This window comes from Carcharhinus amblyrhynchos, chromosome 2, assembly GCF_965287045.1.
Source record: "Carcharhinus amblyrhynchos chromosome 2, sCarAmb.v2.hapA, whole genome shotgun sequence".
NCBI classification, from domain to species: Eukaryota; Metazoa; Chordata; class Chondrichthyes; order Carcharhiniformes; family Carcharhinidae; genus Carcharhinus; species Carcharhinus amblyrhynchos.
This window is the reverse complement of record NC_137325.1, coordinates 44253462-44276763: the sequence shown is the minus strand read 5'-3', so window position 1 is coordinate 44276763 and position 23302 is coordinate 44253462. Positions and strand designations below refer to the sequence as shown.

The following is a 23302-nucleotide window of genomic DNA, read 5'->3' as shown; positions in this document are numbered from 1 at the left end:
AGAGATTCTGCCTGATTTAAAGAGTGTTTCCAAATTTCCACTAACTGCAGTATTTTGGGTTTCTTTAAAAGTATTTTAATCCTGGTCTTTACAGAAATAAACAGGATCACATAAATTGTTACCTTAGATATCATGTTCTACCAGCAAGCACTATGGTAAAGACACACACCGCGGAAGACAGAGATTTTTCCCATGTGACAGCCCTGACAAATGATCATGAGGGCTCTATATTCCCATGAAAGGCGGGAATTAATTTGTGTTAACCGCTGCCCCGATGGAAGCAATGAGCGGCACTGGTTTTCTCCGTCCCTTCCCGGTATGACCAGCACGGCAACAAAATCCAGCTCTCATTCTCCCACCGGGTAAACTGCCATTCGGAAGGGTGACTCCGTGAATGTGAAAACAGAACAGCTATCCGTTCTGATCAATCCCCCTCAGCCTTCCAGTGACTTGCTGGCTACTATCTCCTGGCCAAATTTAACTGGCAACACTCCTTCAACATCGTCTGCCAAAGGAGTTTGCTGTGATCTACTGAGTCAATGCAATCACTGTGATCAGTTCCGGATTATTAAACAGGTAAAGTGGGTGGCTCTGCGTTTTTTTTTATTTTGGTTTATTTTGATATCGAAGAATGTGTAAGGGCTAACAACATGTATCAGTGTATGGCAAACAATTCTGCTTTGATCATTTCATTTGCAAAAATAATGGACAAACTGAATAAACGGGATTAAAGATAATTATGATAATTGTACTTCACCAGAAAAGTCTTCTTGGAAACGATTATTTCATGTGACAGGGAGTATATTTTCTGGGTGAAATGGTGAGCTTGTTATTCTATTTCAGCTGTTTTCGGTAGCTGAAATGCTTTTTGGAAAGAACTTTTAGGTGTAACTGTTGCAATATTAATACGTTGCTCCAAGATGGAAAATAGAATTTATACCGGATGAAACCGCTCTTTATATATGTGCTATGTATTTTCAAACACGGTTAGCGTATTTTTCAGCATTGCTAATATTTAACGTTTAACAACGATAATGAGTTAACTTGAAAAATAAAAGTGCAATTTGATCGAAATCATTGGAGTGGATATTAAATCGCGGGAGGTTCTTTTACGTATAACTCAAGAACAATTTCACTTGTATCCATTACTAAAGACAAATTATGTCACATAAGAACCTGATCAATACAATTAATGATCACCATTTCAAGTGTTCATCCTTCTGGTTGTTTCTCGATACGTTCGCTATCGTCCCAATTTGTGAGTTGATTTATGAATGGTTCCGCTTTTCCAGCTTGGATCGGTCACGTTTTACTGACATTTCCTGCTGTCCCTCTCTCATTAAAACGAATTGACGAGGACTCGAGGCTTGAGGCGGTGAAGAGATCAGAAGCGCGCAGGGGCTCCCATGATCAAAGCCAAACTCCCCAGCCTGATGTCTTCAGTCGTGGCTCCAGTCCAGGAGTTTAACAGAATGGAGACCAAGAAAGTGGAGCTGATCCTGGTGAAGGAGCAGAACGGCGTTCAGTTCACCAACTCCACTCTGATCAGCTCCCCTCAACCTTCTGGAGAAGGAGATTGTGAGACCGTGAGCAGGGAGACGTGGGCCAAGAAGATCGATTTCCTTCTCTCGGTTGTTGGCTTTGCGGTGGACTTGGCCAATGTCTGGAGATTTCCTTACCTGTGTTATCGCAACGGCGGAGGTAGGAAGCCTGTGCCACTAATAACTCCTTTTTCCCATCTCTCTTAAATGTTTTAGCCCAGGTGATTCTCTTAAGGAAACATGCATTAACCCTAGCCTATGTTAACAATTTATCAGATTATGTGCGTTGTGACAGGCTGACTGGGCTCCAATGATAATGATCGTTTGGTACTTTAGCGTTTTTTATTCCAGAGGCTAAATCAAAACCAGCAGTGTAATCTGACAATATCTTCCCACCCCCTCCCCAGTCATTTTTCGCCTGCTCCGTGACTTAAAGGCATTTCAATTCCGAATGTACATCCAGTTAATTTATTGAATTAGTAATTGCAAATATAGAGAAGTATTTCACTGAGATATCAAATAATCGCTAAATCTTTGTAATTTAGACTAGCGAATTGATAAACTGAAAACGTGCTACTATTTTCTTTGAAGTTCCTTTATCACTTGGTACAGAGCGCTTGTCTCTCAATGTACCCTATTGGTGATTCCTGTTTGCAATACAGTCATTCCTGTGTGACTAAGGACATGTACAGCTCGGTTCTCCGGGCTGAGGATACACTGCCGTAAACATGCTAAAGGTTATTTATTTTCCTGTAGGGGCATTTCTCGTTCCGTACTTGTTCTTTATGTTCATTGCCGGAATGCCACTGTTTTACATGGAGTTGGCGCTGGGACAGTTCAACAGGGAAGGGGCTGCCGGAGTTTGGAAAATCTGCCCCATATTTAAAGGTAATCAGCTCCTTTTTGCCTTTTCAAAGGTGGGGGAATATCAGCTAGAATATACACACTCAATCACTTCTTACTGGCCTGTACGCAGAGAGTGCATGTAAAGATGTCGAATAAGATACCCTAAAGTATATTTTTAATAGTCTCAAGGACAAGCTCTCCTCTCTTAAAGAACGGGTGGTGTTGCTGGTACACGGGAATTATACTTCAGCATGAGTCAATTCTTTCAGAAAAGAAGCGAAAAATTAAAATTACAGAGTTCTATTTCTGCTGGGCAGTGTACTGAAACAAACTCTGAAAGAAGATTTTTACAATACCATTATTACCATTGCATTCGGAGTTATTGTGTCTTTTGAAAAATTCTGTTCTATATCGTTAAATCTTCATGGTAATCTCAATACCAGCAGTTGGTAACCGCACAATTTTCAATGTTGACAGTTATACATGATGTAATGTCTATGTCCAAACAGGTGTTGCAGTTTGAACTGTTTCACAGCTGCTCATAACTGTTTTCAGCTTTAATATTTTAAAAATACGCACCTCTTCTGGGTGATTATAGTTAACAAATAAGAGTATTTCAGAGCAATTATCTTTGTGTACTAATCTGTGGGGAAATCAGATAGTGCAGAGGCACAAACTCACTAAAGAAACTTGGGTTCAGAGCATATTCCATCTGTTTCTCTGAGGACTTAGCTGTACCCAGTGCCAATCTTCTCTGTGTTTCAGCTGAGACTGCCAATGTGACAAATGCTTCACCATGTAGATACACACACTCTTCAATACAGGAAACCCAAAAAAGGGAAATGGTGCTAGGCAAAATATTCCCTAAAATATTAGCTATCAGATAAATATTTATTCAATATTTATTTCTATCCTTTTCTCATTGAGTTGGTTCTCTAAAAACATCTACAAAGCTTTTGGTTCAAGTTTTTGCAGGTCATTATGAATACCAAATACAAACATCTGATGATTACATTTATTAAAGAGCTCTGGAAACAAAATCAAAATACCTTGTAATTTTGGTTCTGGTCAAAAGAGGTTCAGTTTTATTTAAATCGAAGTTATTTTAGGGAATATTGCATTTGTAAATAATATTTTATCATATGTATATAATGATATGGATTTAGACATGAAGGATCAACATTCCCTGTAGGAATCCCATATGCTGTCTTTAGCATAAATGCTAAATCGAAGGAGATATGAAACATAATCATTTAACATTGATTAATAAAACAAATCTTTACCATAGACTATTTAAATTTCCATCTCCAACTATTGAGGGGAGAGATACAAAAGAGTCCAGAGGGCCAATGTTTTCACAAAGGGTGGTGAGTGTCTGGAACAAGCTGCTAGAGGTAGTAGTAGAGGTGGGTACAATTTTGTCTTTTAAAAAAAGTTTAGACAGTTACATTGGGTAAGATGGGTATAGAGGGATATGGGCCAAATGTGGGCAATTGGGAATAAAAACTGGGTGGCATGGACAATTTGGGCAGAAGGGCCTGTTTTCATGCTGTAAACTTCTATGACTCTATTGACCTGGTAAAGGAGAATAAACACAAAAACATGATGATAATTCTTTTAAAAATCTAGTGTAGACCTGAGCCAAAAGGAAAGGTTTTCTGAGGCATTGTGGAGCTTGGCTAATATTCTTGTGGTGATAGTGATGATATGATTGATAGACCATATAAAAACCACAACACAATCCATTACATATGCATACCCCATCAAAAATCTCTGAAGCAATATCAACTTAAACAAGGCAAGTTTCCTGACATGCAAAAGCACATATAACAGTAGCTAATGGTCTTGCCAATCAAATAATGAATAATGTTGCATTTGTTAATACCTTTGAAGTGTGTCATCATTGATAGAGCTTCACCATGGTCACACTGAATGGCGGAGTAGTCTTGATGGGCTGAACTCTTAGAACCATAGAACCATAGAAAATTACAGCTCAGAAACAGGCCTTTTGGCCCTTCTTGTCTGTGCCAAACCATTTTTTGCCTAGTCCCACTGACCTGCACTTGGACCATATCCCTCCACACCCCTCTCATCCATGAACCTGTCCAAGTTTCTCTTAAATGTTAAAAGTGACCCCGCATTTACCACTTTATCCGGCAGCTCATTCCACACTCCCACCACTCTCTGCGTGTGGTTGGTACAGACTTGATGGGCCGAATGGCCTCTTTCTGTACTGTAGGGATTCTAAGTCATTCTAAGTCACTTTTGAAGTCCTCAGTTAGGTTGCACACTTGTAATCACTACCCACTATTCTCTATTTTATCAACATTTGGAGTCATTTTTTGCAATGAATGGTATTGTCATGGTTTTACTTTGATTAGAAACATTCCTGATTCTACTTTTAAAATAACAATGAAGAGCTACACCAGACATTGATTCTCTGATTTCTGCACAATTGTTTCAGGTGTTGGCTTCACAGTTATCCTAATTGCACTCTATGTTGGTTTCTACTACAATGTAATCATTGCCTGGGCTCTCTATTATCTGTTCTCATCCTTTACCATCGAGCTACCCTGGATCCACTGCAACAACAGTTGGAATAGCCCCAATTGCTCTGACTTTACCAACTTTACTCAGCAAAACACCTCCACGAAATACTATGAGTATAAAAACAATCCTGCAGCTGAGTACTATGAGTAAGTAGACAAGTTTTCTTACAGCTACTCCCGTTATTAGATGTTGTCTTTCATTGTATTACCCTTGCCTCAAAGTAATTTATTCTTTTTATCTTGTAATGCTGGTTCTGATTTGTTAATTCTTCTAGTATGTGTCATTATTCATGAAATGTGTCAGCAGTCATCATCTATGTTCATTGGTTGCTAAGTAAGGATAAAGTTTTTGCTACTTTGTAACTTTATTGCAGGGCAGCTTTGACAGGAATATAATTTGCAGACTGGAGGAGAGTAAAAATATCAAAAAGAGCACTCATATTCTTTCGCAAACTTTCTTTCTTTGTCCTTTTTTTCTCTCTTTTCCCTCTAGACTTATATTTTTTATGGTCATTCCTTCTTTGCCGTTTACTTCCTTGTTCCATCTAAGCTTTGAATACATCATTCAACACAGAATATTTTTACTCATTTCTCTACCTCTCTCTCCCTCTCTTGCTTTCTCTCATAGCAATATTTTCATGGTCATTTCTCCTTTGCACTTCAGTTCCTTGTTTCTTCTAAACTTAACCACATCATTTCATTAACCTTCTTCCTCTAACTGAGTTTTAAAATCAAGGCTTATCACATGATTTCTAATTTCAACTCACAGGAAAATATTAAATCAAGAGAGAGTTCCGTGCTGGTCACCTCCATTGTTAAGGATGAGGATACTTGACCAGAATGTTGTAAGACTGCAGAGCTTAGATCTGACTGGTTAGTTGTGGGATTGCTTATCTCTGTTTATTACTTGTGCTTCTGCTGTTTGGCGCACAAGTAGTCCTGTGTTGTAGCTTCACCAGGCTGACACCTCCTTTTTAGGGATGCCTGGTGTTACTTCTGGCCTGTCCTCCTGCACTCTTCATTGAACAAGGATTGATTCCCTGACTTGATGGTAATGATAGAGTGGGAGATATGCTGGGCCATGAGGCTACATATTATGGTTGAATACAATCTGCTGTTGATGGTGGCCCACAGCACCTCATGGATGCCCAGTAATGACTTGCTATCTCAGTTTGAAGTCTATCCCATTTAGCACGATGATAGTGCCACACAACAAGATGGTGGGTATCCTCAACAGGACTTTGTTTACACAGGGACAAAGACTGGATCACTCCTACCGATACTATCATGGACAGAAGCACCTGTGGCAGGTCTAGTATGTTTTATCCTCTTGTTAGTTCCCTCACCACCTGTAGCAAACCTAGTCAACAGCTGTGTCCTTTAGGACTTGACCAGCCTGACATGATCATACTCACTAAATCATAGCTTACAGACAACATCCTAGACACCATCCTCACCAGCCCTAGATATGTCCTGAACCACGAGAAGGACAGACCCAGCAGAGGTGATGGTACAATGGTATACAACTGAGAGATAGTTGCCCTGGGAGTATTCAACATCCATGAAGGATGGCATCAGGTCAAATATGGGCCAGGAAACCTCCAACTGATTACCACTTGCCATCATCCCTGGGCTGATGAATTAATATTTCTCCATGTTCAGCCACTTGGAGGAAGCACTGGGTGTCACAAGGACACAGAATGTGCTCTCGATGAGGGACCTCAATGCCTAGCATCAAGACTGACACAGTAGCACAACTATTGACTGAGCTGGCTGGGTGCTAAAAGACATATTTGCTCGACTAGGACTGCAGCAGGAGGTGAGGGAAACCAGCAAAATGAAGAAACTTACTAGACTTTGTCCTTACCAATCTACCTGTCAGACATGCATCTGTTCAGGACAATATGGGTACGAATGACCAACTCACAGTCCTTGAGAAGACAAAGTCCTGTCTTCACACTGAGGATATCCTGCACAGTGTTGTGTGGCACTACCGCCATGCTAAATGATATAGATTGAGAACAGATCTAACATCACAAAACTGGGCATCTATGAGGTGCCGCGAGCCTTCAGAGGCTTATTCAACCACAATTTGTAACCGAATGGAAGGTATATCACTCATTGTACTATTACCTTCAAGACAAGGGATTAATCCTGGTTCAACAATGAATGCAAGAGTATTTGCTAGAAGCATTGTCAGGCATACCTAAAAATGAGATGCCAACCTTGTGAAGCTGCAGTGCAGGATTACCTACATGTCAAATAGTGAAAGCAGCATGCAATAGACAGAGCTAAATGATCCACAACCAATAGATCATATCAAAGCTCTGCAGTCCTGCCACATCCAATTGTGAATGGTGGTGAATAATTAAACAACTAAGTGGAGGAAGAGAAACTATAAATACTTCCATTTTCAATGATGAGAGAGCCAGCACATTAGTGCAAAAGACAAGGCTGGAACATTTGCAACCATCTTTAGTCAGAAGTGCTGAGCGGATGACCCAAGTTAGCCTCCCCCGACATCCTGAGCATCACATATGTCAACCTTCAGCCAATTTGTTTCATTCTACATGATATCAAAAGATTGCTGAATGCACTGAATACTGCAAAGTCTATAAGCCCTGACTATATTCCCGCAATAGTACAGAAGAACTATGCGTTAGAACTAACTGTTTCCCTGGTCGAGCTGTTCCAGTATAGCCACAACACTGGCATCAACTTAACAATAAGGAACATTGCTCAGGAAGGTCTAGTCCATCAAAAGCAGGACAAATCTAATCCAGTCAATTAACCCCCATTAGTGTCCTCTCAATTATCAGCAAAGTGATGAAAGGTGTTTTGAACAGTGCTATCTACTAGCACTTACACAGAACTAACCTGCTCACTAATGCTCAGTTTGGGTTCTGCCAGGTTCCTGACCTCATAACAGGCCTGGGGCGAAATATGGACAAGAGAGGTGAGAATGATAACCCTTGAAATCAGGGCAACAGTGGACCAAGTGTGGCATCAAGGAGTCTGGGCAAAATTGAAATTAATGGGAATCAGGAGGAAACTCCTCACTGGTTGGAGTCATACTTAGCACAAAGAAGTATAATTGTGGTTATTGGAGGGCAATCGTCTCAATGCTCACAGCACCACAGACCCGAGTTCGATTCCTGGCTCGGGTCACTGTCTGTGCAGAGTTTGCATGTTCTCCCCATGTCTGCGTGGGCTTCCTCTGGGTGCTCTGGTTTCCTCCCACAATCCAAAGATGTGCAGGCTAGAGTGATTGGCCATGTTAAATTTCCCATTAGCGTCAGGGAAATTGGCAAAGTAAATATGTGGGGATGCAGGGATAGTACCTGGGTGGGATTGTTGTCGGTGCAGGCTCAATGGGTCGAACAGCACTATAGAAATTCCATGATTCCTGGAATATTGTTGCAGGAGTTCCTCAGCATAATGTCCTAGGCCCAACCATTAAAGCTGCTTCATAAATTATCCTCCCTCCATCATAAGGTCAGAAGTAGGAATGTTTGCCAATTGCACAGTGTTCAGCACCATTTACAACTCCTAAGATACTAAAACAGCCCATGCCCACAAACAGGCTTGAGGTAATAAGTCATAAATAACATTTGTGCCACACAAGTGCCAGGCAATGACCATCTTCAACAAGAGAGAATCTAACAATCTTTTCTTGATATTCAGTGGCATTACCATCGCTAAATTCCCCATTAACATCCTGGAGGTTATCTTTGAAAAGTTACCGAACGGGACCAGCCATATAACTGTAGCTACAAGAGCAGGTAGGAGGCTGGGAATTCCGTGGCAAGTAACTCACTTCCTGACTTCCCAAAGCCTGCCCACCATCTACAAGGCACAAGTCAGGAGCGTGACCCCACTAGCTTGGTTGAATGCAGGTTCAACAAAACTCAACACCATTCAGGGCATAGAAGTTTGCTTCCATAAGCACATAAGAATTAGGAGCAAGAGTAGGCCATTTGGCCCCTCAAACCTGCCCTGCCACTCAATAAGGTCCTGGCTGATCTTTTCATGGATTCAGCTCCACTTACCCACCCACTCGCCATAACCTTAACTCCTTTACTGATCAAAAATTTATCTATCTTTGCCTTAAAAGCATTCAACAAGGTAGCCTCAACTGATTTACTGGGCAGGGAATTCCAGAGTCACAACCCTTTGTGTAAAGACGTTCCTCTTCAACTCAGTCCTAAATCTGCTCCCCCTTGTTTTGAGGTTATGCCCCTTGGTTCTAGTTTTACCAGCTAGTGGAAACAACCTCCCTGTTTCATCCATACCTTTTCCCTTCATAATTTTATATGTTTCTATAAACCCCTCCTCATTCTTCTAAATTATGATGAGTATAGCCCCAGTCTCTCCTCATAAATCAACTCTCTCAACTCTGGAATCAACCTAATGAATCTCCTCTACCCTCCCTCCAGTGCCAGTATATTCTTTCTCAAGTAAGGAGACCAAAACTGTACACAGTTTTAATCATCGTCCATCCACCACCTTAAACATTCACTCCCTTCACCACCGACACACAGCGGCAGCAAGGTGCACCATCTACAAGCTGCACCGGCCTAAGTGTTGTTAAATTTACCTGTGAGACAAAATTAGAATTTACATTGTCTCACAGATACTTTATTGTAGGCAGGACCTGCTGTGTTTCTTAGTCTGTTGATGTATGCAGTCACTTTGCAGGGGAACATAGACTGATGTCCGGTCATTTCATTTTACATTTGAAACATGATAGTTTTATATAAAATGGGTTTCAAGCTCATTATCTGCAGTTGGATAGAAGTCTGCATTGTCATCTCTCAGTGAAAATATTACAGCATAAGTTCTTGAGCAAAGGTGGCATTAAAAAAAGATACAATTTTGCTATCCTCAGTGATAAAGCAGAACAAATATAGCAAATCGTGAATCTCTATGAAGATTAAAATCACCCCCAATATTTGCAATACATTTTTCACAAGCTGCCACTGTTTCTTCATGTATACTCTGTCCTTCAGTATAGTTATTGTTAGAGAGCCTATAAACTATAGCCATCAGTGACTTCATTCCTTTGCTATTTCTTATATCCACCCAAACTGACTTTATGCCTGGATCTTCCTCCACAATATAATTTCTCAGTACTGAACAGACCTCGCTCTTTATTCACTGAGCTATCTTCCCACTTTCCATCCTCCCTATCATTTTGCAAAGTCAAATATCCTTGAATATTATGACCATGTCTTTGTAATAACTATCAAATCATATTCATTTATTTATATTCGTTCCTCAGTTCAACTATCTTGTTATGAATGCTGCATATATACATAAAATATATATATGCAGCCAGAGCCAAGTATTTAGTCCCAGCCAGGTTTGTGATACCATGGGAACCTTAACTGTAGAGGAGGGGAAGAAGAAACAAGAAAGACCCGTAATGATAGGGGATTCATTGGTTAGGAGAGCAGGCAGATGTTTCTGTGACCGTAGCTATGACTCCAGGATGGTATGTTACCTCAGGACACTGCCCCTCAGGCCGCGAGGTGGATCCTGCCCCTTAGGCCGTGAGGTGGATCCTGCCCCTCAGGCCGTGAGGTGGATCCTGCCCCTCAGGCCGCGAGGTGGATCCTGCCCCTCAGGCCGCGAGGTGGATCCTGCCCCTCAGGCCGCGAGGTGGATCCTGCCCCTCAGGCCGCGAGGTGGATCCTGCCCCTCAGGCCGCGAGGTGGATCCTGCCCCTCAGGCCGCGAGGTGGATCCTGCCCCTCAGGCCGCGAGGTGGATCCTGCTTCTTAGGCCGTGAGGTGGATCCTGCCCCTCAGGCCGCGAGGTGGATCTTGCCCCTCAGGCCGCAAGGTGGATCCTGCCCCTCAGGCCACGAGGTGGATCCTGCCCCTCAGGCCGCGAGGTTGATCCTGCCCCTCAGGCCGCGAGGTGGATCCTGCCCCTCAGGCCTCTAGGTGGATACTGCCCCTCAGGCCACGAGGTGGATCCTGCCCCTCAGGCCTCTAGGTGGATCCTGCCCCTCAGGCCACGAGGTGGATCCTGCCCCTCAGGCCGCGAGGTGGATCCTGCCCCTCAGGCCGCGAGGTGGATACTGCCCCTCAGGCCTCTAGGTGGGTACTGCCCCTCAGGCCGCGAGGTGGATCCTGCCCCTCAGGCCTCTAGGTGGATACTGCCCCTCAGGCCACGAGGTGGATCCTGCCCCTCAGGCCTCTAGGTGGGTACTGCCCCTCAGGCCGCGAGGTGGATCCTGCCCCTCAGGCCGCGAGGTGGATCCTGCCCCTCAGGCCTCTAGGTGGGTACTGCCCTTCAGGCCACGAGGTGGATACTGCCCCTCAGGCCGCGAGGTGGATCCCGCCCCTCAGGCCTCTAGGTGGATCCTGCCCCTCAGGCCGCGAGGTGGATCCTGCCCCTCAGGCCGCGAGGTGGATCCTGCCCCTCAGGCCGTGAGGTGGATCCTGCCCCTCAGGCCTCTAGGTGGGTACTGCCCCTCAGGCCGCGAGGTGGATCCTGCCCCTCAGGCCGCGAGGTGGATCCTGCCCCTCAGGCCGCGAGGTGGATCCTGCCCCTCAGGCCGTGAGGTGGATCCTGCCCCTCAGGCCGCGAGGTGGATCCTGCCCCTCAGGCCGCGAGGTGGATCCTGCCCCTCAGGCCGCGAGGTGGATCCTGCCCCTCAGGCCGCGAGGTGGATCCTGCCCCTCAGGCCGCGAGGTGGATCCTGCCCCTCAGGCCTCTAAGTGGGTACTGCCCCTCAGGCCGCGAGGTGGGTACTGCCCCTCAGGCAGCGAGGCGGATCCTGCCCCTCAGGCAGCGAGGTGGATATTGCCCCTCAGGCCGCGAGGTGGATCCCGCCCCTCAGGCCTCTAGGTGGGTACTGCCCCTCAGGCCTCTAGGTGGGTACTGCCCCTCAGGCCTCTAGGTGGGTACTGCCCCTCAGGCCGCGAGGTGGATCCTGCCCCTCAGGCCTCTAGGTGGGTACTGCCCCTCAGGCCTCTAGGTGGGTACTGCCCCTCAGGCCTCTAGGTGGGTACTGCCCCTCAGGCCGCGAGGTGGATCCTGCCCCTCAGGCCTCTAGGTGGGTACTGCTCTTCAGGCCGCGAGGTGGATCCTGCCCCTCAGGCCACGAGGTGGATCCTGCCCCTCAGGCCTCTAGGTGGATCCTGCCCCTCAGGCCGCGAGGTGGATCCTGCCCCTCAGGCCTCTAGGTGGATACTGCCCCTCAGGCCACGAGGTGGATCCTGCCCCTCAGGCCGCGAGGTGGATCCTGCCCCTCAGGCCGCGAGGTGGATCCTGCCCCTCAGGCCTCTAGGTGGATCCTGCCCCTCAGGCCTCTAGGTGGGTACTGCCCCTCAGGCCGCGAGGTGGGTACTGCCCCTCAGGCCTCTAGGTGGATCCTGCCCCTCAGGCCGTAAGGTGGATCCTGCCCCTCAGGCCGCGAGGTGGATCCTGCCCCTCAGGCCTCTAGGTGGATCCTGCCCCTCAGGCCGCGAGGTGGATCCTGCCCCTCAGGCCTCTAGGTGGATCCTGCCCCTCAGGCCGCGAGGTGGATCCTGCCCCTCAGGCCTCTAGGTGGGTACTGCCCTTCAGGCCGCGAGGTGGATATTGCCTTTCAGGTTGCTAGATGGAATCAGCCCCTCGGGCTATGAGATGGGTATTGCCTCTGGGGCTGTTGGATGGAATCTGTCTCCCTGCTTCCGTGAAAATGTTGCCAATTTTACTATTAATTCCCTTTGATTGTTCTTTCTGTGTTTTGGCAGTCTGTTCCTTCATCTTCTGTAGAATTATCACTGGATGATGCCATCATCTACACAGTGTTTCCTATTAGCAGGCAATGTATTTTCTTAAGGCTATCTACAAATGCTGGTCCCGTTATTGGGATTCACATTCTTTGAAATATCTTTTGAAGTCCTGGTGACTTTGAACCTGCTGCCACTTTGATGACACAGAGAAATGGGAGTCTGAGGACAACATTAGAGCAGAGAATAGGAGTTGGAAAATTAGTGAGTGATTCTAAAAAACAGAAGAAGGGCTGGTGACCATGGGGGTCTAGGAGGCGATGGCCCAAGTTCCACACTCCACATACATGCATGATGCACTTAATTTAGAACTTTTTTGATTACATTACTCTAATCCCATACTATTGCCCACCCTCCTGCTATCCATCTCTCCCAGTTCTCAGTGGTGCCTATTTCTCCTGCACTCACCCCCACAACATAAGCCACAACTAGAGTATTATATCCAGTTCTGGTTCTTGCACTTCAGCAAAGATGTGGGAGACCCATGAGACGATGCAGGAGATTTACCAGAACAAGGGATTTTAACAAAAGGAGAAGTTGGGATATTCTTCTTGGTGGAAGGCGATAGAGAGCAGATTTGATAGAAGTGCACAAGATTAAGTGAAGTTTAGATAAGATAACCAAAGAAAAGCCATTAGCTTATGGTACAACGTCCAGCAGGTAGGATATGAGGTAGAACATTTTTACACAGCAATACGTAATAACTTGTTGCCTATCAGATTACTGTAAATGGTAATTATGATTAAATAAAATTGGATGGACAGAGGCAGATTTGCTGTTTGTGGGGCTCCATGCTCACCTTTATTTCCACCACCATTTATATTATCACACCTCACCCACACTCACCCCACAGAATGTAAAGATATAAGCCATAAAAATACATTTATCACCGCTTTAGAGATTTTTAACTTGTAAAAATACTCCTGCATGAATAACTGCTGAATTGAAATCCAAGCTGCTGTCAGAATGACTGTAAAGATGGTCAATATTGCCATGTCTTGAAACGAGCAAACGTGGAACTTGCTGATGAGCAACAAGTTGGAAAAATCAGCTGATGACATAACAACAGCAGAGGCCAGTGCTGGACAGAATGGGCCAGTCCAGTGTAGGAGCAGATACTCTAATCAACAAGATGCTAATGCTGGCATTCAGCATGTTCCAGGCTCTCATTCAGTTGCAGAAGTTAACTTCCTTACTTCCTCTCACAAAATCAAAGAAATTATTTCTATAAATTCATGTGAGTGGAGTGTCCAGTGAATCCAAGTCTAGTCTCAGTGGTTCTGTCTGTAAGATTCCATTCTTTGTCCTGAAGAAAGTTCTAACCACCATCACTCAGAAACTAGCAGCATCTGATCAGCTGCAACCATTTCAACAGATCATCAGTGATACATTTTGAAAAACAGAACTTAAACAAGAGCATATGGAAGATGAAAAGATTTTTAAGATTTCTTTTGTTTCATCCTTTGTTTCTCAAGAAAATTTGGATAGTTTTATTTCTATACTTTATTTCTATACTGATGAATGAACACCACTCAACAATCACCCAGCAAGACTGTTCTCTTCCTGTTGGGGAACACTTCAGTGGTCATGGGCATTCAGCCTCTGATCTTTGGGTAAACGTTCTCCAAGGCAGCCTTCATGACTCATGACAACACAGAGTCGCTGAGCAGAAACTGATAGCCAAGTTCCGCACATACGAGGACGGCCTCAACCAGGATCTTGGGTTCATGTCACACTCTCTGTAACCCCCACAACTTGCCTAGGCTTGTAAAATCTCACTAACTGTCCTGGCTGGAGACAATACACATTTCTTTAACCTGTGCTTAACACTCTCACTCCATTCTCTGTACCTTTAAGACTTGATTACCTGTAAAGACTTGTATTCCAACTACTATTTTGTAAATTGAGTTTGTGTCTTTATATGCCCTGTTGGTGAATAGATCTCCCACTCACCTGACGAAGGGGCAGCACTTCAAAAGCTAGTGTTTTTTCCTACCAAATAAACGTATTGGACTTTAACCTGGTGTTATGAGACTTCTTACTGTGTTTACCCCAGTCCAACGCTGGTATCTCCACATCAAACCTGATATAAACTTTGGAGATCCATCAAAGGTGCCAAGAGACAAACCAGACTAAGCTAGAGTTCCAGGCTCATCGCATGGATCCCCGCTGACTATGATAAAGTCTGCAAGACACAACAGACTACAAGATGAAGGCATGTAAATTCTCTGGCACCAATATACCCCTCCCTGATGAGTTCAATGCATTCTACACACATTTTGTGCAAGAGGTCAGTGAGTGCACATACTCCACCCCAGAAGCCTTAGATGAATCTGTATCCGAGGTCACCACTGCAGATGTCAGAGCAGACTTCTCGAAGGTTAACTCACAGAAAGTGACTGGCCTGGATGGAGTACCTGGACGTGCACTCAGATCCTGCACAGATCAGCTGGCCTGCCCTCAGCCCCAGGGGAGTTGAGTTGCCCCTTGCCTGCTTCCCTCACTACTCGACGATGCTGATCTCGTGGCTTTTGCCTGATGCCTCACCTTGTTGGCCTGCACTCAGCCCTGCCTGGGATAAGTTGCTCCTCACCTGCTCCCCTCTCTGCTTGATGGCTGCTGACTGATTAACTCACCTTGGCTTGTTGCTTTCGCCCGGCATCTCGTCTCATTGCTAGCCCTCAGCCACAAGTCGAGAAAGCTACAGGCCGCACATTTTCTCACACAGGATCTTCTGCCTCAGCCTCCCTCCCTCCTTGCCTCATCGCACCTCAATGTTGAAGCAGTCTTTTTTCCCACTGTAAGGGGAATTGACCAATCAGAGTTTGATGTCGCTCTGCATTACCTAACGATAGGCTCAACAAATACAAATAAGCCTATCAGCAAAATGGAGCATTACCAAACTCTGACTGGTGCCTAACCACACACATGCCTGCATCGGTACCTGTGTCCAGGCACAGTGTGTCTCGTTGTAAATCAGCCTCTGGGCTCTAGTGGAAAATGAAGCTGGAGGACTAAGGAGAATGATCAGAGAAGTGGGACTGATCGAATTGCTCACAGAAAGCAGGCATAGACATTGAGCTGTATGGCCCTCCTGTATGCTGTAATGACTCCAGCACTCAATGTGATACTGAAAACCTACTGATTAAAAGGTATTGATAAGTTCTATTGGCTATGATGTTATTAAAGATCTCTATTAGTTACCCGACAGTCTGAAATATGTGCTGGTCTGGTGGATTGGGCATGTTAAATTCTCCCTCAGTGTACCTCAACAGACACTGAAGTATGGGGACTAGTGGATTTTCACAATAACTTCATTGCAGTGTTAATGTGGGCCTACTTGTGACACTAATAAATAAACTTTAAAACATAATCTGGTCAATTTCCATACTGGCTCTTCAATAATACATCCTGTTGCATTAAAGAGGACAATAACAATCTTTGTGTGTATACGGGTGCTACAATAATAATATCAATTATATTGCAAAGTAAGTTTATGGTATTATGAGAAATGTTTTAGTGAATAGAAAAGTTAGAAACAATTCTTGTCTAACAGAGAATATTTATACTTTTGTTTCTAAACAGACGCGGTGTTCTACATCTTCATGAAAGTGTTGGGATCCATGACATTGGCAAGCCAAGGTGGCAGCTGACTTGCTGCTTGCTCGTGGTTATTATCATTCTTTACTTCAGCCTTCGGAAAGGAGTTCGAACTTCCGGCAAGGTTAGCCAAATTCTGTTAAATTCTAACAACAGTGAGCCGTACAGACAAACAGATTTAACTGTATGGATCAAAAATCGAATCAAATATTGTTTCAAATATTCAAACAAATACCATTGCAAAAAGCACAGAAAAGAGGTTTTAGTTGTATGTATTTTTATTTTCAAAAAAAAGGCATTCATGTTTCTGGAGGAATATACAAAACAGCTAACTTTAAATATAAAGTTACCAGTCTTAATACTTGCATTTCTGAACAGCCAGATGTATTCTCATTGATATCAAATAAAGCTTGATCAATATTGGACAAGGCCACATTGCATGCCAGATTCAAAATTGCAGCTTTAACAAGTAAATCATTAATACTGGTATTGTGTCTCAGAATTTGCTGTTAAGATTTTTTGATTTTGCCATTCTCTTCTTTTTAATTTCAAGATTGATTAGTTTTACTCTTGAATCAAGAGATTATGTTTACTGGTCAAAACCTTGTCCAATGATAACATAACCCAAGATGAAACAATGAAACTCTGAAGATGTACATGGGATACTAAAATTTCATTTGACAGTCACACTGATTGGTATTTAATAATATTAAGCAGGGGCGGCATGGTAGCACTGTGGTTAGCACTGCTGCATCAGAGCTCCAGGGGCCTGGGTTCGATTCCCAGCTCGGGCCACTGTCTGTGTGGAGTTTGCACATTCTCCTCGTGTCTGTGTGGGTTTCCTCCGGGTGCTCCGGTTTCCTCCCACAGTCCAAAGATGTGTGGATTAGGTTGATTGGCCATGCTAAAATTGCCCCTTAGTGCCCTGGGATGCGTAGGTTAGAGGGATTTGCGGGTAAATATGTAGGGATATGGGGGTAGGGCCTGGGTGGGATTGTGGTCGGTGCAGACTCAATGGGCCAAATGGCCTCTTTCTGCACTGTAGGGTTCTATGATTCTATGAAATTAAATCAAAAATTGGCTTCATTTGCAACTTTTAAGTAAATGAGAGAATAACATTCATAGTAAATCTCACCATCACGGACTTAATTTTCTCAGAAAAGAAAATAATGTAATACGCCATATTACTACATATAGCAGCTTAAATCACAGAATCAGTGCAAAAAGAAGCCATTCAGCTATTGAAAGTGCACTGACAACAATCCCACCTAGGCCCTATCTCCGTCACCCCATCTATTTACCCTAGCTAGTCCCCCTGACACTAAAGGCCCAATTTAGCATGGCCAATCCACCTAACCAGCACATCTTTGGAGGAAACTGGAACACCTGAAGGAAACCCACGCAGACACAATGAGAATGAGGAAACCCACGCAGATACAGGGAGAATGTGCAAACTCCACACAGACAGTGATCCAAGCTGGGAATTGAACCCCGGTCTGTCATGCTGTGAGGCAGCTGTGCTAATCACTGTACCACCATTCACTTTTTAAAAATCAACTCATTTCTTTGATTTGAATTAACTCTAAGTTAAGCAAACCTTGGCTCCAGACTATTTCTCACTGTGGGTTTCCCACAACTCACCTGAATTGAATAATGTGTTTAATGTTCTTTAATTCATTACATAGACAGAAAACCAATGACCAACCTATCAAGGGGATTGATCAGTCGGGTTATCATTTAAATCAGTTCCTGCTCCTGAATACACCCCTCGAAATTGTCTTCTGTTATACATACATGCACATGGTGACGCTAACATCATTGAATAAAAATTGGATCTCAATTTACCCATTTCATGGGTATAAAATGGGCATATGCTGTATGATAAAAACAGAAAGTTCTGGAAATATTCAGCAAGTCAGGCAGCATCTGTGGAGAGAAAAGCAAAGTTAACCTTTCAGAGCTGCTGCTCTCTGAAGATCACAGACCTGAAATGTTAATTCTGTGCGTGTTCTTACCTGCCATTGACACCACATTCCCACTGCAGGGAAGTCAGAGAATTTGGCAGTGAATATCAAATCTCCATTCGCTGTGGCAGGATGGGAAAATCCCACTGGTGTGAACGGTGGTAAGATTCTGGCCTCTGATTTTTCTCTCCACAGACGCTGCCAGTGTTTCCAGTCTTCTGTTTTTACTTCAGGTTTCCAGCATCTGCAACATTTTGCTTTTGCATAATCTTTTGATTTGATTTATTATTGTCATTTGTATTAGTATACAATGAAAAGTATTCCTGAGTCATTTGGTACGTGACTTTAGATGTTTGTATCTTTTGCCAAACAGAAGAAGGTGGAAGAGAGTATGTCGGTGGTGTCTGGGGTCCTTAATTACACTGTCTGCTTTGCCGAGGCAGCGGGAAGTGTAGACAGAGTCAATGGATGGGAGGCTGGTTTGCGTGATGGATTGGGCTACATTCACAACGTTTTGCAGTTTCTTGCGAGCTTGGGCAGAGCAGAAGTCATACCAAGGTGTGATACTACCAGAAAGAGGGTTTTCTATGGTGCACTAGTGAGAGTCATAGCTGACATGCCAAATTTCTTTAGTCATCTGAGAAAATAGAGGCATCGGTGGGCTTTGTTAACTATAGTGTTGGCAAGGGGAGACCAGGTTGCTGGTGATCTGAACAACTGAAAACTTGAAGCTCTCAGCCACTTCTATTTCATCCCCATTGATGTAGCTGGACATGTTCTCCATTATGCTTCCTGAAGTCGATGACAATCTCCTTTGTTTTGTTGACATTGAGGAAGAGATTATTGTCATTGCACCAGTTCACCAGATTCTTTATCACACTCCTGTACCCTGTCTCATCATTGTTAAAGATCCAACCACTACAGTGGTGTTGTCAGCAAACTTGAAAATTGATTTGGAGGGGAATGTGGCCACACAGTCATAGGTGTATAAGGAGTATCGTAGGGGGCTGAGAACACAGCCTTGTGGGGGCACCAGTGTTGAGGATGATTGTGGAAGAGATATTGTTGCCTGTCCTTATTGATTGTGGTCTGTGGGTTAGAAAGTTCAGGATCCTGTCGCACAGGAAGGAGCTGAGGTTCAGGCCACAGAGTTTGGAGATGAGTTTCTTAGGAAAAATGGTGTTGACGACTGAGCTGTAGTCAATAAATAGGAGTCTGACATTGGTGTCTTTGTTATCTAGGTGTTCCAGGATTGAGTGCAGGCCCAGAGAGATGGCGTCTGTTGTGGACCTGTTGCAATGGTAGGTGAACTGTAGTGGATCCAGGTAGCCCAGGAGTCTGGAATTTATTTGTGCCATGATTAAACTTTCGAAGCACTTCATAATAATGGATGTTAGAGCCACTGGATGATAGCCATTAAAGCACACTGTTTGGTTTTTCTTTGGTACTGGAATAATGGTCATCTTCTGGAAGCAGATAGGGACCTTAGATTGTTGTAAAGAGAGATTGATGATGTCTGGGAGTACTCCCGCCAGCTGATCCACGCAGGATCTGGGTACTCCATCTGAGTCAGTCTCTTTCCGTAGGTTGACCTTCAAGAAGGCTGCTCTGATATCTGCAACGGTGACCTCGGATACAGATTCTTCCAGGGTGGAGGGTGTGCTCTTGCTCAAAACGGGTGTAGAATGCATTGCGCTCATCCGGGAAGGGTACATTGGAGCCAGCAATTTTTCATGCCTTCAGCCTGTTATGTCATGCAAACCTTACCATAGTCAGCGGGGGTCTAGCCTAGGACTCTATCTTGGTCTGGCATTGTCTTTTGGCATCTTTGATGGATCTTCTTAGATTGTATCTGGCTTTCATGTATGAGTCTGGGTCGACGACTTGAAAGCCTCAGACCTAGATTACAGCAAGTAGTGGATATCCCTGTTCATCCATGGTTTCCAGTTGGGAAACATGTGGATTTGCTTCTTAGTCTTCTACTAATCAAGTCAATTACTGTGGTGGCATACTCATTCAGGCTGGTCACAGAGTCTTTAAATACTGACCATTTCACTGACGCTAAGCAGTCCTGTAGGAGATCATCCAATTCCTCAGACCAACATTGCACAACTTTCTTTGATGGATTCTTCCCCTTACGTTTTTGCTTTAAACCGGGAGCAGAAGCATAGCCTTGTGGTCTGATTGTGGCAGGCGATAGGGTTGTAGGCATATTTGATATTTGAGTAGCAGTGGTCTAGAATGGTTTGGCCTCTGGTGGAACAGGAGATGTGTTGGTCTAGACAATATTGGGTGTTAAGATCCCATACTCAGAGGATGGTTTAACATATCCAACCCCTATTTTTTATTGCCCCTGGCTGCCATCTGAACAGGCTTCGAGCCTTAAAGAGCTAAGTGGGGGGGAGGGGATGCTTACCACCTGCTTTAACTCCTTCTAGAAAATTGGACATCAGAAAGCAGACAGATTGGGCCTGGCTTCCACCAAAAGGCCAACTTTGAAGGAAAATATTTTTAAAAATATGTTGCTATGGAGCCAGGAGGAGAACGAGTGTTCCCCCAACACTGCAGAATTCTGATTAGCTACCTCCTCCCTGCCACTGCACCCGCTCCAAAGACTTCTCTTTGGACCAATACCTATCAGGCAAGCTGACCAGAATTAACCTACTTAAAACTACCTAACAGGCACCAACAGCTCAAACAACAACCATTTTCATTTCATCAAGTATGGGCTGCATTTGAGCTCAAGACATAGAGATGAAAGAAAGTCTACAAGTGCCTTGTACAATATAATCCGAACCCTTTGTAAAACTTTGTGTATTTCTAGATTCATTCTGAAATGATTTTATCACAGTTAATATTATTTTATATGCCTGGGTTTTATACTAAAAGAATCAATTTCTTGAGAGGTGAAATTGTAAAATGTGCTTTTCTTAGGTATCATCAAAATGGATTTGATTCTCATGTTCATGTTCAATTATCTTCACATGTACTTATAAATTTAATTTATTTTTGTGATTTTTGTGCTCATTTCGTGAAGATAATCATGAACATAATATTGAATTTCTCCTGTTTTGAATGCTTTGAAGCTTCAACATAAATGAAGACCAGTCTAATAAATAAAATCAATAAAATGTTCAAAAATATTTAATTTGTTTTCTCTTAACACAACAGGTTGTCTGGATTACTGCCACAATGCCATATGTGGTTCTTACTATTCTGCTGCTTCGTGGAGTTACTCTTCCTGGAGCGATGGATGGAATCAAAGCATATCTCAGCGTTGACTTCTTACGTCTCCGTAAAGCCTCAGTAAGCCTTTAAGCCCAGAGTCTCAGCACTTCTGTGGTGTCCAGTTATAAAATAGGCACTGATTGTGTATCCAGAGTTACAATGTGTGTGCATGTGATTTATTATGTATGCTGTAATGATAGGGCATTAAAGTACCGTAACTTTGTAATTCATACACTTAAACACCTGGTAGATTAAAAGAAGCATTAGGAAATTGGAAGTAAAATAAAAACTAATAATGTAGAGGGGGACACAGTAAAATTGTTTGAATAGATCAAGTGAAATAATATAAAACAGAGCATCTGAAACAAAAACAGACAAAGCTGGAGGAACACAGCATGTCCATACTTAGAGGGTCAACAGCCCTGTTAATGTTTTGCCAATGAGCATATGTTCCAAATAAACCTATTTTAATTTTGGGAGCCTTCTTACCAGAATTTGACAATGTGTCGGTTCTGTAGAGGAAAATGGAGTGAATCCCGCCGAGAGCTCCGATGTCACTTCAGACCGAATCTTGAAAGTTTTATGGCTATGAGAATCACGCCGGTCCTTGGGGGCCGCCCTCTAAATTGGCCGCTATAGTTCCACATAAACATGACAATCACTGGGGAGTCCCATTTAAACGGCTCCCCAACACTTGTTCCAGATTGACTACAGGGGCTGGCAGCCAGGAAGCCCACACCTCTCATCTCAGAGGGAGTCCTCAACAGACATCTGGAGCAGAAGCAGGATGCACTGTAGCCCCCGCTCCAGGAGAAGGCCTCCCACCAAGGTCACCACCCCGCCTGGGATGCAATGGCAGCCCCGATGAGTACAAACTCGCTGCAGAAGAGAATGGGGTAGCTGCACCACAACGGGCTGAATGATCCTCTATGCTCAGCTCTTGCAGCCTTTCTCTGGACCTCCTCGCACAGGCCTTCCCATTTATCTCTCAGCCAGCCACTTCAGGCTTTGACAGCACCTCCTCCTCTCTCCCCCAACTCGCTGGCATGATCCTTACACTCCAAACCCCGCGTAAGATCCACACCTACCATATCTCACCATCATTATAAATGTCAAAGCTCATTGAAGGACAAGATCAAGGACAACAAGCGTGAGCAAGTACGCCCAGCCGGAGTAACGCCAGAGCTCAGAACCGTCATGCCATTTGAGGTGAGAACCAGGGAGGAGGAAGGCTGTGTTTGTGCTGATAGTGAAGTGGTGGCAGCAGAGAAATGTGAGAATTCTCATGACACGCTTCCTCAAGTTTCAAGCGAGCAATCAGTGTTCCCTCCTTTATCTCCAATGATGCACTAATACCATCCCCCTTCTCTTGCGGGCAAAGCAGCCAAGCAGGCTGGACCATCCTCATAATCTATGGACCCACCGAACAGGAGCAGCTCTGAGGGAGACATTGAAGATGCATCACAGCTGTCATCCGCACCCAGCACAGCGACAGATACTCACACCTCAGTGGGTTCACCCAAGTAGGCAGGCTTCTGGGTCACTCATTGGCGAGCAACACACAACTGAAGATCCACAGCAGGTGGAGGCAGGGATGTCCCAGGGAACCAGCACGCGGAGGAATGCCAGAGGCTGGTCTTCACCCAGAGTGCGGGTATGGCACAATGTGACGGATCTCTAGTTCATTCTGTAGGTGCTCCAGGGAAGTGTCAGTGAATTTTGCGACATTATACTACTTCGCTTTCGCAGCCATGACTACCCAGGGGCAAGTGCACTAGCCACAAGGAT

The 23302-nt window shown here is 44.3% G+C and overlaps 1 protein-coding gene across 1 annotated transcript in view; it reads left to right on the top strand.

The window, feature by feature from the left end:
- The first annotated feature begins 1406 nt into the window (after positions 1 to 1406).
- The window catches only part of slc6a3 (solute carrier family 6 member 3), a 60149-nt gene continuing 38253 nt past the window's right edge, over positions 1407 to 23302 (top strand). The window contains exons 1-5 of the mRNA XM_080216050.1: positions 1407 to 1701; positions 2298 to 2429; positions 4852 to 5083; positions 16308 to 16446; positions 21458 to 21592. Coding sequence (XP_080072176.1) covers positions 1407 to 1701; positions 2298 to 2429; positions 4852 to 5083; positions 16308 to 16446; positions 21458 to 21592 — 933 coding nt within the window. The remainder of the gene's footprint in view (positions 1702 to 2297; positions 2430 to 4851; positions 5084 to 16307; positions 16447 to 21457; positions 21593 to 23302) is intronic.